Here is a 16,446-nt window from a genome sequence, read left to right on the forward strand (position 1 = left end):
CATTCACAAGATTATCAGAAAAGTTGACCTCAGACCTTAAGGTCAAGATCACTGAGATTCAAATTAATCCAAGATATTAAGAAGATGCATCTATGGTATCAATTCCAAAACCCTAAGTGATTTTCTTCTTGAGTCATCTCATTCACAAGATTTTGAGAAAACCTGACCTCTGACCTTGAGGTCAAGGTTACTGAGCTTCCAACTTTACCCTGATTTTTAGTAGAAACACCAATCCTACATCTCCTCGTTCTCACATCCACAAACTTTGGTCGCCCACCTGGTTGACCATACCTCATCAGCCTTTTATAGCTGAGGGGTAAAACACAAATACTGAGTCATAGCTCAAGAAGTTGTAACTGTTCAAATAATATTTTATTTTATTAATCAGGCAAATTAGTGGCTGCAAAGTTCCCCCCAAGTAAAACGAACTAACAGCCACTACAAATATACAAACACAGCCGATGGTCAAAACTGATTTAATGTCAATGTCCACTTGTGCCATTTATTGATTTTAAATTTCAGCAGTGACTTACATCCAGCAACAGGAAATGGTATGATGCAAGCGCTGCATCATAATAAACATAAGAGAAAGACACAACACTAAACAATGCAAACTTAAAATGCAATTTTCTTGCGTGACAGCTTGCTGCCATGCAGGTGACTCAAGAGGACAGAAGCAAGTAGAAGAATTTTGGTTGGAATAATGCCACGTGAAAGTTACAGAAAGATTGTTCTAAATTTCCAGTGAGCAAGAATACCAACTAATGTATAAAAGGGGGAGAGCAGTGAAAAGAAGGCTGGGTTGTCATAAGGTCACTTGTCAAATCTAGGATGGGTTTACCAGGAACACAGCTGTCGGGACTATAAACAGTCCATGGATTTTCAATGCAAATGCAATGGAAAAAACACCCATCTGTGATACTGGTAGGATGCAATTAAGAAACCCAACCTTGTTTGATGCTGTAGCCTAACACACAAACAGGCGCACTTTAGAGTAAAATTTGGAGTAAATTTTACCTATAAAAACACGGGGCACTTAAAACCGGCACTGGGGTTACAATAATCTAATGCTCGAGACAGTAGCAAAAACGGCTTGTTCCAACTTTCTTTTGTTTTTTTTGTTTAGTTTTTTTATTTTACCTGGCATGTGACCCTACAGTACTCAACTGAAGACAAATGTCTGCATTTTCCAGATCATAATGACAGTAATTTATGAGAATCCTGTGGATAATAATACTATAATCAGTAGAAAGAGTCCAACTTCATGCAACAACAAGAACAAGAATTGTTTCACAACAAAAAAAAGAAAAAGTATTTAACAGATTAAACGGAAGAAAATTCACAGTTATGTTTCTTCTCACATTCATACGTTAAAGACTGGACATGCATGCAAGATTGGGTCAAAGATCAACACGGAGCAAAAGCTTTTTTTCCTTTGCTTGTGTTCTACAAAATGCTTCTCTATTCATTCACAGCTTGTGCTGTTGCATTAAAGTTAGGGGAGATTTACCATTTGGCTGATGTGAGAAATGTGAGCCTTGTACCCTACCTGGCAGGTCAAATGCATTTCAGAGGTAAAGACAGACTTTGAACCGTATACATAGAAATACATAAAGTGCTTCTGTCAAAATAAACAAACAATAAAAACAGTACAAAACGGTTTTCAAAAAAGAGGTATCAAAACAATGCACTTGGGGGTGTGGAGGAGACTGGTGTCTGCTGGACGTCAGAGGATTCCTGCAGGACAGACAAATGAGCTGGGGATTCTTGCTTTAAATAAAAAAGATGTTCGAAGATGAATGGAGGTAAGGAGGGGTAGTCGAGTGGCTTTCAACCAAGGATCAGGCTGGACTTGCCCCCCGGGGGGTTTCGGCGGCCAGATGGTAGTCCTGCACAGGGTTCCTCAGCCTGGGGGGCCTCATCTTGCTGCTCTCGAACTGCTTCAGGCTCAGCAGCGCTGTTTTCTGAGCATCAAAAGACAGTTTACAAAATAAATAAGGAAATGTTCCCTTATGACTTCTACTTGAAAGCACAGTCTGTGTGTCAAGTTTATCGTGTTCACTCTCTAAACAAACTATGAATGCCATTGGATGTGGGTGTTTCCTGTTGTTTTCAGTTTACTCTCCATTTCAACTCAACTGCAGATAACAATAATTTGCTTCTCCTGCCCTGTTTTCAAATGAACACTAAGCTTGAAAGTTAGTTTGCTTTGCACATATTTAGTTTCCCCTGGTAAACTGGTTCTACAGCTCTAAATTCAAGCAGACCATTAAACCTTATGTATAGTTAACTCAGGGAGGCAGACTGGGGGAGTCAGGGGGAATAATAATATTACCATGTCAGTGTTTCTTTTCCTCTCCTTTCTGTGTATGTGTTGTAAGCATTATATTAAAACTGACTTGTATAAATGTGCCAACAGTTTGGGTGCAGGGAGGTTTCGAACTAAAATAACAATGATGTGATCAAGAAACATGCTCTTACCATTTTCACGTACAGAGATATCTCCATCCTAATCAAGATAAGCAGAAAAGAAAGGATGAATGTTTGACAACTTCATAAAGGAACTTTGTACAACTGTTTTGATGGAAAAACGCACATTCACAGCGCAGTTCAACAGCACTAGTTACAACCCAAGTGTCATTTGGTAATTTCTCAAAAGGAAGAAGAGGAAAACATTGATACTTTAAATAGTTTGGACTTAAGCTGTTTCTTGGTGTTTGTTTGGCCTTAAGTTTCACTTCCTTTCTCTGTGCATCTCATGATCTGAGCCTTTGTCTTACTGTGGTGGGCGTGTCCCCCAAGTGACTGGTAGTATGATTTCCTCCTCTCCTCAGGGGGGCCGATGGCTCTCCACACAGCACACCTGTTGGTTTCCCGCCTAGAAGAGGAATGAAATATTGGGAATAACGAGAAAGACAATCCCAATTTAAATAAACACGTATTATATGCGTGTCTGTGTTGAGCTGTTTCAGTCTGGACTGCAGAGCTGGACAGACAGGCAGACACACATATGGGACTATCCCTTATCACTGCCAGCATGTCTCAAGAACTGTGTTTTAATGATCCACCAGTGGAAAATAAAAAGGCATCTCAAAAAAACATCACTGAATAACAACATCTGAGAATTGGTGCATTAAAACTTCTCTGAGGCAATGAGACCCCGGAGATTTAAAAATACCCCAAGCCGAGCCAACTGTCAGACACGCCTGACTGACACAATCCTCCACACTTCGTTCTTCACAGATTTTCTACAAAATCTAATTGAAAAACAAAACAAAACAGCGACACCTAAATCAGAGAGCATTGATCGATGCAACCAGATGCAAATATGTAATAAATGGCCTGATTATAAGCAGATAAATGACACATTTTCAGTTTCCCATGAAATATTTGCAAGTAATAAATGACATTTGTGAGGGCAGGAAATAACAATCTCATGATAGAAGCTATTCAAACAGCTGCGCACTGACTGGACTCCTACATATGACCTTCCAGTTTTAAATTGTGCTCTGGGGAAGTTTGACATTTCTTTAGTTACACTTTCGCACGAAATGTCCGTCTTACAACAACCATTTTCACACTGAGGTTAATTTAGATGCGCAGTCATGTTCTCCTGCGTAGGCCACTTTTACTGTGTAGGCCATTTCCTTTTCGCCTCCAGGGGGTTTCTGGTTCATTCTCAGTACCCTTATTCACAAGCCTAACAGCAACGCATGTGTCTGCCAGTTTCGGTATAAATAACGGATATTCAGAAATACTGTCTATCAACACATGATTGGGGGTAGAGAAGAAGGCCAAAAAGGCAAATTTACATTTTTATAATTTGTTCTCACGGAAAAAAAGTGGTCCTATTCTCCAAATCGACAACAGCTTAATGTGACATTTCAACTACGTAATATGAACTTCTTAAACTTTTCAGTATTATTTTTTTTTGCACATTTATTATATCAGATAAAAGGTACCAGCTTACCGTCATCCCATTTTATAACATATTCTAAAGGACCAACTGACTTTTTTGGCTGAATGAATGCCTGCAAATCCTGCTAACATCACATCTCTCGGTGTCACCGGCACCGATGCTGGTGAGACGGCCATCAGTGCTACTCCGCAGCCACCTAGTAGATACACCTGTGGTATAAATTCGCCTTGTTCTCAAGTTATTGCATTCACAGGATTTTCAGAAAACGTGACCTTATGAGGTCATGATGAACTAAATCACCCTGTGCACCACTTAACTGGATAGTCAGCAGAGCACTTTCTCTAACAGACTGAGCTCTGCTGCCACAAGGACAGATGCTTAAACATTTTACTGCCATTTGTTTTTACTTTCCCCAAATATGTAAAGGATAAAATATTTGACACACAGAGCTGTTTGTCTTTGTACATCATGAAGTCATGAGTGAGTACTCTAGCGTTTGGGGGTTTAGGTCTGTGCCAATAAGAACATCTGGCTCGTACACGCATTACTGTGTGTGTACAGCAGATGCAAAATAATACACTGACGCAAGCACTGCTATTAAAAAATAATTTTAAGCATTTTCATTTTTAAGTACTTGTACTATATCCTACGCATAATCTACAGGGTAATACTGCACATTTTATTTCAAATTACACTTCCACCTGTGATTTCCATAGTTTGAAGAGTAACTTCTGTGTTAAAATTACATTTACTGCTCACTTTTTATTTTTAGCTACACTTTACTGGTATTGTTTAGGTCCCATATTTTGCTTTCAGAACTTTCTTAATTCTTTCTGTCAGAGATTCAACAAGGTGCTGGAAACTCAGAGACGTTGATCCATACTGATGATATGTAGTTGCTGCAGATTTGACAGAAATCCATTATGGAAATCTTCCGGTTCAGCACAATGCAAAGACGCTCAGGTGAATGATCAGGCAATTTGAGTACAGTGAGCACATTGTTCAAGAAACGAACATGAGATGGTTTGAGCTTTGTGGCATGGTATACTATCCAACAGGAAGCAGCTATAAGAAGATTAGTACATTGTGGTCATGAAAACTTGGAGCATTGTCTGCAAAACTATTCAGGTAGGCTGTTGCATTCAGACACTGTTCAACTGTAGGGTTGTAGTGATTCATCGACACAGTTCATGACGCTGACTTGAAAAATTGTCAATATGCAATTTTGATGTTGATGCATCATATTCTAAAACCAAATAAATATGTTTTTATATCTGCAATACACTACAGGAAGATATGGGGGCACTATCTCTCTCATGGTCTGCTAAGACTGAGCTTAATACTAACAAAGTAGGAACTCCAGCAACACTTGAGGGAAGATGAACAACTTTAATAATTGACCAACGTGTTTCGGCTTGTGACCCTGATGAAGGCCCCAAGCCGAAACGCGTTGGTCAATTATTAAAGTTGTTCATCTTCCCTCAAGTGTTGCTGGAGTTCCTACTTTGTGAATTCTTTCATCCTCTCCATGCACCTTGGAAGCAGGTGAAGTTGTGCCAGAAAATTTTTTTTTTGCTTAATACTAACAAAGAAAAATGCAGCGAAAACAACGGTGAACCAAAGAGAGGAAATCCCAAATAGTTGTTTCTGTTTACCTGGATCTAGCGTTTTCAATGAGAGACAAGTGGAATAATGGAAGAAGATCAAGACAGAGACTTCTGTGTGGGTGAAATTTCACAAAAGACAACTTTTCCTCCACAGCAGCACCACTGCAATGTGCGGACATTTAAAATGTCCACACACTGGTGTCACGACACGGCATTTAATCTGTTATTAGACTCAACTGACTTCTCTCAAAATGTAAAAGCACCCAGCCACCACTTTAATCACACTCTAGATCTTGTTTTAACATATGGCATAGAAACTGACATTTAATAGTGCTTCCTGAAAACCATCTCCCGTCTGATCATTTCCTAATAACATTTAAATTTACAATAATAGATTACACAGCAGTGGGGAGTAGATTTAAAGTTAAAGAATATAATCCACCCACTGTTGTAATCTTCAATGCCCTGTACCAACACAGAGCAGAGAAGCTACCTGAACGCTACTAACAGGGGTCGATTATCTTGTTAATAACTTTGCCTCCTCACTACCTATGACTCTGGCTACTGTAGCTCCTGTGAAAAATAAGGCCTCAAATCAGAAGTACTTGACTCCCTGGTGTAACTCTAAAACGCGCACCTTAATGCAGGTAACTGGTAAGCTGGAGAGGAAAAGGTGTTATACAAATTTAGAAGGTCATCATTTAGCTCGGAAGAATAGTTTGCTGCTTTTTGAAAAAGCCCTCTGTAAAGTTAGAACATCTTCACTGATTTAAGAAAATAAGAACAACCCTACTTCTTCACAAAAAATTTAACCATTAGAGAAAAAATGACTCATAATCAACTCATATATGTAACATTATCCACAGCTACTTTCATACCATTGATATTTAGAGTCTTTTTCTAATTACTTCCTCCAAACCATCAACATGTCTTTTAGACCCCATTCCTACAAAACTGCTCAAAGAAGTCCTGCCATTAATTAATGCTTCAATCCTAAATATGATCAACCCATCTCTAATAATGGGCTACCACAGGACTTCAAGCTGGCAGTAGATAAACCGTCTCTTGACCCTGCTGTCTTAGCTAATTATAAGCCAATCTACAACCTTCCTTTCATCTCAAAAATTCTTGAAAGAGTAGTAGTCAGATCATCTGCAGAGGAATGGCTTATTTGAAGAGTTTCAATCGGGTTTCAGAGCTCATCACAGCACAGAAACAGCTTTAGTGAAGGTTACAAATGATCTTTTTGTGGCCTCTGACGGTGGACTCGTCTCTTGTCCCGCTAGACCTCGGTGCAGCGTTTGATACTGTTGACCATAATATTCTATTAGAGCGAGCAGAGCACGCTGTGTGTATTACAGTTTGTATCATATCTATTTAAAAGACTCCAATTTGTTCATGTAAATGGAGAGTCATCTACACAAACCTAGGTTAATTCAGATAAAACTGAGGTTATTGTACTTGGCCCTAAAATTCCTAGAAATATGGTATCTAACCAGATACTTACCCTGGATAGCATTACCTTGGCCTCCAGTAACACTGTCATTTTTAGAATGTCATTCATTTTTCCCCAGGATATGTCATTCAAAACAAATATTAAACAAATATGTAGGACTGTTTTCTTCCATTTGCACAACATCTCTAAAATTAGAAATATCTTGTCTCAGAGTGACGCTGAAAAACTAGTTCATGTATTTAATACTTCCAGGCTGGACTACTGTACTTCATTATTACCAGGATGTCCTAAAAATTCCCTGAAAAGCCTTCAGTTAATCCAAAATGCTGCAGCAAGAGTACTGACAGGGACTAGGTAATTTCTAGAATCAATTCGTTTCCGATTCAGAAGGTCCCGAATTGATTCGATCCACGATTCGATTCGATGAACATTACCTGATGCTGCTGAAGTGAAGCAGAGCAAAGTTACAGAGGTTTTATTACATGCACAGCTAAGCATTTTGCATAATTTTAAAAAGTTTAAATTTGTTCAGTAGCCTATTTAACTGCAGAAATGAAGCTTTCTTTTCAGAAGTAAGTAAAAGGAAAAAAAACAGCGGCCGACAGCACTGTAAACAACGTTAGACTGGTGGGTAATAAGCAAGCAAATAACGGAGAAAACTGAGATTTTTAGATGGGACACTGTTCTTGAAGTACACTAAAAGAGACAGAGAGCTGTGCCTGAAGTGAGATTTTATCGTGCTGGAAGCGAAACAGCAAAAGTAAGAAAGGGAAAACAAGATATGTGAAGCGAAATGTGAAGCGTAGTTTGGATCTTCTTTTGCTGCTGGTTCGGTCAATATTGTTTGGAGAGAGATAAAAACCTCCAGCTTCAGAATCTAGTGCAAAAAAGGGCGTAAACACAAAGCGCGGACCCGCCGAAACATCAGAATCAGTGAGCTGTCGGCTTTCAGCCCGACTGTGTCAATGTCGTTGGGTGAGAAAGGCGACATTTTAGCTGTTTGGTGGTTGTTGAAATTTTGTGAGGTTTAACCTGAGATTCTGGCGTTTTGGGCAACATAAATTTAGATTTAAAAATTGATTCAGGATTTTAATGAATCGATATCACGTTATCCAAGCCAGAATCGATTTTAATCGATAAATCAATCACCAAAACCCACCCCTAGTTTGGATTTGGGACACAATATATGAGGCGACTGTTTTTGTGATTTGGCGCTGTATAAATGAAATTGAATTGCATTGAATTAATTGATTAATCAAAAATAAAATCATTTGCAGATTAGCCGACTGCCAAAATAATCTTTTGTTTGCCGCCCTACTCAATTGGTACTAAGACACTAAAGTGTACATTCCACCACCAGGGTAAACCACTGACACAAGTCATTATTTATCCAATTAAACTAGCCTGGATGGCTAAATACACTGATTTGCTATTATGTGATTGCCCAATTAGATATTTGTGTTAATGCACAGTCCAACAGGTGTACCTAATAAAGTGATCATGAGTTCTGAACATAGTGAGCACAAAAATGTGTTTTATTCAGATAGAGTGCCTGTTGCTTTATTTCCAGACAGTCTAGACTTGGCAGCATTCATGACGCCACAGGATTACAATAAATCCACTTCTGAGAAAGAACAAGGAAGCGTTTATGATAATTAGTTTATGTGAATATGTACTTTGAGCTTATAAAAGCATGCAATGGAGACCGTGACATAAAACAACTGAAAATTTGACATTTGGTCAATGAAAAATAAACAGATAAATTTATTCCTATTCATGCTATTCCTATAGTCTTGGTATTTTATGGAGTTGTTATATCATAGTAGTAACATTACTTGTTACCTAAAATAAAAATTTGTTAGGTAATTTGTTACAGTACTCACTGTAGCACTTTTGCTTTACTCCATAATATTTTCTGAATTGCATTTTCACATAATTACAAGCCCAAACAAGGGCACAAATTACTACTCTAATGAAGAGATACACAAGCTGTTTCTTTAAGATTTAACACAAAGACAACAGCAAAGTTAAACACCAGCCCAGAGAGTACTTCGCAGCGGTGGCCAGTCAACTGTAGAAACAGCCACAGGTACGAACTAAGGCTTGAATGCTATAAAGGAGAAATATAAGTAATGCAGATATCTCCACTTCTAAAAAGCTGTAAACTACTCTACCATTTTCCTTCTCCAAGCACACCAACTGGAATCAGCTGACTGTGCGGAAGTATGTGAAAAACAATTCCATGTTTGATTTTTTTTTCCTTTTTAAATCAGTCATTGTGGAAATAATTGAAAAAAAAAAACATGCTTGGCATTCATTTATTAACCTTTTGATTTGTAAATATAATGTGATTACTGAATTCAGTAAAATAACGTTACATTACTGTGTTAAACAGAAATGTAATGTGATCCCATACCACCCCACGTGTCTCTGTAAACACATAAATCTCTTACTCTCTCTCTTGTCTTTGACAAACATGCTGTGGCAGTTGCAGATCAGGTTAGGTAAGTAAGCAGAAAAAAAGAAACCTGCTCAGTGACTGTGAGTAAATCACTTCTTGAAAGGAGAAGGAAAGAAATATACTTGAGCCTGCTAATTCGAAGAAGACCTTACTCTGCTTAATCAAAGTTCAAAACAACTCAGGACAAGTGTCCCACTTCTCAAAACACCAAAACACAGAGAAGTAAAAGAAGGAACTGAAAGCTGGGACTTGAGTGAATTATATCCAGCTTAAACTTTCAGAACAAAGAGAGGACTATTACTTTCAACCACTCAATATGAGAAGTAAAAAAGGAGGAAGGAACTGTGTGGAAGCTTTTCTTGCATTTGGTATGAAATCATACAGGACTTTAAAGATCCTGTAGGTACTATAGTATTACTCAAATCTTTATTGTGTGGCTCAGAAGATGAAAAGATTGTTAATACTAAACTACTCTCTATTGTTAAGTAAATTCCCCCATATATTAATAGACCCTTGAACACTTCCTGATGTAGGCTTCCTGATGTCAGCTACTTTCTTGGTGAAGTGTATTTTACACTGATGTCATCACATGGTTATTCATGTCTCTGGACTTTCCACCAACACACCATTGTATGTGAAACTTCCTACCACTTTTTTTACAGGCCTATCACAACAGTGTCTATCTTAAGTTGCCAAAAGGTATCCAGAGGCCAATTCCCCAAATGATACAAGGATAAATTTACTAATGACAATTTATAATATATTTCTAACATCATACATTAAAAACTGTTTCACTAGAGACCCTGAGATCTTCAAATTTACAGTAGACATTCAGTACTGAAGAGCCATTTTTGTAGCTGTATGCGTAATAGACCTATTTTGTAAGATGTACTTTTAAAATTATGTTGATGTTTAAATAATTTATTTTCTTTTTAGGTGTGTCTCATGCTCATTTGGGGAAAATGCTCTGGAACAAGAGAAGCAAATAAAAATTGCAATACCTAGCATCATATTTACCTCATGTCTAGTTTCATTTCCTTTTTTCTGTGTTTTTTTTGTTGTTGTGCATCAATCTACATTTAGGAAAGTACACTTAAGGCCAAAAGTCTACATACCATTGTCATGTGCATGAATGTCATGGTAAGTTTGGTTTTCTATCATTTCGTTGAACTTCTTTTTTTCAGGATGGAATCATTGTACAGCATACATCTTTAATGATTTATAAAAATACAAGAATTGGGTGCACAAGTTTTCATTTGTTTTGGACTTTCTCTAATCCATTTAGAATGGCCTACCCAAAGCCCCGACCAACCCTTTTTAACTCTACTGACGATTTGTGAATTATGCCTAAAAGCCAAGTCTGTGCCAGGAAACCAACCAATTTAAATGAACTCTATGAGCCAAAACAAGCGGTCAAAGATCCAGCCAGAATTATGCCAGAAGCTTGTTAATAACTACTAAAAGCATCTGGTTGAGGTTGAGGTTTCTTGCTAAGTGCCATTTAACCAAATATTAGTGGGTATATGTATACTTTGACCATGTGTGGATTAGAAAAAAATCATAAACAAATTCAAAGTTGTGCACCCCATTTTTGTTTTTCAAAATCATTAAAGATCTATGCTGTACAATCATTCTACCACAATAATATTTCAAAGAAATCATTAAAAGACCAAACTTACCATCACATTCATACCCACAACTGTATATATTCAGCACTGCAACAATAAGACTTATTAAACCATGGTGTTCCAGAGGTTTCTACAATGAGACAATGACTATTTATTTTCAGATGATGCAGATGATACCCGGATGTATATATCCATGAGGCCAAATGACACAAATCAATTACACTCAACAAAAATATAAACACAACACCTTTGTTACTGCTCCCATTCCCCATGGGATGGACGTAGAGACCTAAAATTCATTCCAGATACACAATATAACCATCCCTCCCAAACAGTGGTCACAAATCAGTCCAAATGTGTGGTAGTGGGCACATCTGCTATATTGAGATAATCCATCCCACCTCACAGGTGTGCCACATCAGGATGCTGATCTGACATCATGAGTAGTGCACAGGTGTACCTCAGACTGCCCACAACAAAAGGCCACCCTGGAATGTGCAGTTTTGTCTCACAGCAAAATGCCACAGATGCCACAAGCAATGAGGGAGCGTGCAATTGGCATGCTGACAGCAGGAATGTCAACCAGATCTGTCGCCCGTGCATTGAATGTTCATTTCTCTACCATAAGCCGTCTCCACAGGCGTTTCAGAGAATATGGCAGCACATCCAACCGGCCTCACAACCGCAGACCTCGTGTAACCACACCAGCCCAGGACCTCCACATCCAGCAGGTTCACCTCCAAGATCGTCTGAGACCAGCCACCCAGACAGCTGCTGGAACAATTGGTTTGCACAACCAAACAATTTCTGCACAAACTGTCAGAAACCGTCTCAGGGACGCTCAACTGCATGCCCGTCGTCCTCATCGGGGTCTTGACCTGACTCCAGCTCGTCGCCGTAACAGACTTGTGTGGGCAAATGCTCACATCTGATGGCGTCTGGCACGTTGGAGAGGTGTGCGCTTCACGGATGAATCATGGTTCACATTGTTCAGGGCAGATGGCAGCTGAGAATGTCCCAGTTCTTGCATGGCCAGCATACTCACCGGACATGTCACCCATTGAGCATGTTCGGGATGTGCTTGACCGGCGTATACGACAGCGTGTACCAGTTCCCACGAATATCCAACAACCTCGCACAGCCATTGAAGTGGAGTGGACCAACATTCCACAGGCCACAATTGACAATCTGATAGACTCCATGCGACGATGTGTTGCACTGCATGAGGCAAATGGTGGTCACACCAGATACTGACCGGTTCTGGGTCCCCGGACCCCCAATAGCGCAGAAAACTGCACATTCCAGGGTGGCCTTTTGTTGTGGGCAGTCTGAGGTACACCTGTGCACTACTCATGATGTCAGATCAGCATCCTGATGTGGCACACCTGTGAGGTGGGATGGATTATCTCAATATGGCAGATGTGCCCACTACCACACATTTGGACTGATTTGTGACCACTGTTTGGGAGGGATGGTTATATTGTGTATCTGGAATGAATTTTAGGTCTCTACGTCCATCCCATGGGGAATGGGAGCAGTAACAAAGGTGTTGCGTTTATATTTTTGTTGAGTGTAGTTAAGCTATAGGTATGTCTTAAAAAAATAAAGGTCTGGATTGCTTCTTATTTCCTACCTCTCAATTCAGACATTTGAAGTTATTGTACTCCATCTTAACAATCTTCGGCACATGTTGTCTAACCAGATACTTACTCTTTAGCCTGTAGTCATTTTTGATCAGAATATGTCCTTCAACACGCACATTAAACAAATATGTAGCACTTACTTCATTCAGCTTGCGAAAAAAAAGTCTGAAATGTGATGCTGAAAAGCTAGTTTGTACATTTAACACTTCTAGGCTGGACTTTTGTAAATCCTTACTAACAGTCTGCTCTAAACGCTCCCTGAAAAGCCTTCAGTTTCTCCAGAATGGTGCAGTGTTCTGACAGAAACTATAAAAATAAACCACTGCTATTTTCCCATGGTTTTATGTTCTAACAGAGCACTTCACTCTCAGAATGCAGGCTTACTTAAAGTTTGTAGTTTTTTAAAAGTAGAATCGGGGCAACAACCTTCAACCTAACAGGTCAATCTACTATGGAACCAGCTCCCAGTTTGGATTTGGGACCCTCTCTACTTTTTGATTAGGCTTAAAACATTCCTTTCTGGGTCAAGTTACCCTGAATCATTCTTTAGTTATGCTGTAATAGCCTTAGGTTACTAAGGGGGTTCCTGTGATCTACTGAGTATTTCTTCTTCACTCATTGCTTTTCATTCCCTGTTCGTTTATACACCACTCCTGCATTTAATATACTGTAGTTTGGGTTTGTTTGTTTGTTTGTTTTTTTGTCTAATATTACAGGGTCTTCATCCTACAATAAAAAATTACTGCTATTGTGAATTGGCGCTATAAAAATAATTAATTAAATTAAAAAGGCCATTCTGAACATTTTCATTTTAAACAATAAACCCTGTGCTTTAACAAGGAATTGAAGCAGTCAAAACTACACAAATATTCAAGATTTCTGCAAACTTGTTGCTTACGAGACAAACACTTTTGGTCCAATATATAATCACGATCTTTTGGGAAGCTAACCTGCTGTGTGAACTATCATGACTGGAAACAGATTCTGGATACATTTTCTAAATAAGATGGCTATGGCAAATTGAGCTGTAGGTTTTTTGACAAAAGCAACATATGTGCAGATGTGATGCAGATATTACCTGGTGGGTTGTTCCTTCGATTAGCATAAGGGTCTTCTGGCTCGGCAAAAACGCTAGACGCCATCTTGTTTTTCCGGACAGGCGGCTTCTCCTCATCTGCACCAAGCGAAATGTTGGAGCCACCACCAGGAGGGCGCAAAACCCTGGAAAGAGAGAGACTCTTCTGTTTCTTCTCACTTTTCTACCAATATTTATATGTATTTATTAAATGTTATGCCTTAGAATTAATGCTTCGCTTATACTCATATCAATAAAATTCAGTGAATTGTGTTTTGGCTCGTACAACAATGAGCATCCCAGTGGGGGGAGTGTGTAAGAGTCACGACTACAGTTTTTTATAATCAACTAAAACAAAACTGAAAACTAACATATTAGGTTCATTCCAAGAACGGAACATGGATCCCTTGGGCAATGAGCAGGAAGGTCAGCCAAAAATAATAATCTGCCATATGAAAAATGCGGATCTCCCTGCTGTGGGGACACTGACAATGACGAAACAAATAAACGAATAAAAAGAAAACAAAATCACTAAACCGAAATGAGCAAGCTCCATTGTGAAACTAACTGAAACTAAAAATTCTTAATGAAACATAAAGTAAAAGTGAAAACAAAACTAGATTAACCCAGTAATGAATCAGACAGATTTATTATACTAAGCGATGGGTTTCTGTACATCTGCCAGATTTTAAGTGGTAGAGAAAGAAATGTAAATTACTAAATGGCTAAAATTTTCTTTACACCACATAACCTCACAACTCAGTTGCTGTTTAGAATATCATACACCGAGACAGACTTGAGAGATATATCTATCAAATAAATATAACACCTGAAACCTCAGATCTATAGATGTGATATCATGGTATATGAAGAGTTTAATTCATAAATACAACCATGTTCAGTATATAATTGGTGCAAACCCCCCCCCAGTCTATTATGGGATTCTATTAAAGAACTCTGGGTAATGGGCAGTGGAAAATCTGCAATATATAAAGTTATTGCACTAAAGGTATAATCTACATTTATCTGAAAGTAAGAACAGTATTGATAAAAATAAACAAGCAAAACTGGAAAAATATAGTTTTAGAAAATAACAGGAGCCGTTTCAAAATCAATAATGTATGGCATGTATGGTGCACTAAAACAATTAAATATGATAATGACAATAATTATTACTAACCTGTGATTTATGTGATACATTATACTAGTTATGCTTAAAAATGGAGTAGGCTATTTAACAGTGTTAAATATGTGGCTTGTACTTTATGCACAGGTGTGGCATATGCGTGTTTATGGTTTGTGTATAAATGACAGGTGTCAGAATACCTTGATTCTTCAAATATTGTGAAAGTAAATATTTTTTAATCCTCATATCTCCTACTGCATTTTGTATTACCTAACTTATGACAGCTGCGAAACTATATTAATACAATGTATTATGAGCACCTTTTAGCACCAAATTAATTCCAGCTGATGTGCCTTATACAGATGTGCCTTATACATGGGTAATTGAGACTATATAATTGAGGAAACTTAAATTTTCTATGCTGTACATGCAGCAGATTTTAACAATGTTATTTTGGTATACGTTTCCAAAAACACTAAAGATAACAACAGTTTGTGTTTTTACAGCGTGATGATGATTAAAATATGCTTTCGTCCAAGTGCACTGTAATTATGGTGCTACTGAATTTGCTACAATAACCATATAACTTTCTGAAAACTCATTCGTTTAAATAGTGCTCATTTATTTTTTTTATTTTTTATATTGGTCTTAAATCAGATGTTCATTGCATCTAATAAACGAATACAATACACGTGGAATTCAGTGTATGGTCTATATAATGTCAGGTGTGGCCAGCAGTAACATGGCCCTCGCCTCAATCAGACCATATGCAAGACAGACTAAAGCATGTCTTACTGCACCTCCGATAATAATCTCGCTTCCCTGATCAGAAATCTGCGGGAACCCCACCCAGCTGAATGAATATATATTTACTCCCCTACGTTTTCCAAACAATAACCACAAAATACTCAAGCAGGAAATGCAGTACAAACACACGAAGGCATAAAAGGCCTCGGAACCACGATTAGTCTGCATCAGCTCGCTAAGCATCCTCTCTCCACAAAAGGCAGCGGTACAGACGTGTTGTCTTGCTAACTAACGCTCACGTTCGAATGCTATATCCGGATGGGCAAAATGGGAAGGCGTGGTAGCAAGCTTTATAATTGTATCGTCGACGGCTTTACTTTCAAACTATGTCTAGGCGCCTTAGTAACAATTACAGGCAGGGGCAACAACAAAACGGTCGTCTATTTTTCTCCGTTAGCCTGTGTTTCGCGTTGGGGTAAAGTCAGAGGATGCTGGACTTGTTGGCTTCATGGTGGATGGCTAACGGATACACAGAGGTCTGAAAGACGCCTTTTACCTGGAACTGCTTTTAGCACCGGGCTCCATCCCTTGAAATGTCGTAGTAGTCGTCATTTTTGCACAAGATGTCGTACAGTATGTTAAGCCTATCAGTATGCAACCAAACTACACTCTCATAAGCAGTATTTCACCACCTCATCACTATCCACCCTAGCTGGTGGCTCCCAGTCAACCTGCTTCCAGTCTGAGAGGACCAGTGTAGAACTAAACGACGAAAGAGATCTCA

At 38.6% G+C, this 16,446-nt stretch overlaps 1 protein-coding gene across 1 annotated transcript; it reads right to left on the reverse strand.

The window, feature by feature from the left end:
- Nucleotides 1-460: 460 nt before the first annotated feature.
- jpt1a (Jupiter microtubule associated homolog 1a) lies at nucleotides 461-16,446 on the reverse strand. The gene is made up of 5 exons (XM_086296171.1): nucleotides 16,219-16,446; nucleotides 13,793-13,935; nucleotides 2,781-2,878; nucleotides 2,482-2,509; nucleotides 461-1,964 (listed from the first exon to the last, which is right to left on the reverse strand). The coding sequence occupies exons 1-5, from the start codon at nucleotides 16,272-16,274 to the stop codon at nucleotides 1,831-1,833; spliced, it is 459 nt and encodes a 152-aa protein (XP_086152297.1). The 5' UTR covers nucleotides 16,275-16,446; the 3' UTR covers nucleotides 461-1,830.

This window comes from Aulonocara sp. 'chitande type north' Nkhata Bay, linkage group LG6 (genome assembly GCF_057382095.1).
Source record: "Aulonocara sp. 'chitande type north' Nkhata Bay isolate Kocher_YH1m ecotype deep benthic linkage group LG6, A_spYH_male_GT1.1, whole genome shotgun sequence".
In the NCBI taxonomy this organism is placed as follows: Eukaryota; Metazoa; Chordata; class Actinopteri; order Cichliformes; family Cichlidae; genus Aulonocara; species Aulonocara sp. 'chitande type north' Nkhata Bay.

What these genes read in the sequence shown, in the direction of transcription:
- jpt1a (XM_086296171.1), bottom strand. Translation starts at nt 16,274, where the DNA reads ATGACGACTACTACGACATTTCAAGGGATGGAGCCCGGTGCTAAAAGC. An exon ending in GGTGCTAAAAGCAGTTCCAG is followed by an intron (nt 13,936 to 16,218) that starts GTAAAAGGCGTC and finishes CTCTCTTTCCAG; the next exon opens with GGTTTTGCGCCCTCCTGGTG. An exon ending in TCGAAGGAACAACCCACCAG is followed by an intron (nt 2,879 to 13,792) that starts GTAATATCTGCA and finishes TTCCTCTTCTAG; the next exon opens with GCGGGAAACCAACAGGTGTG.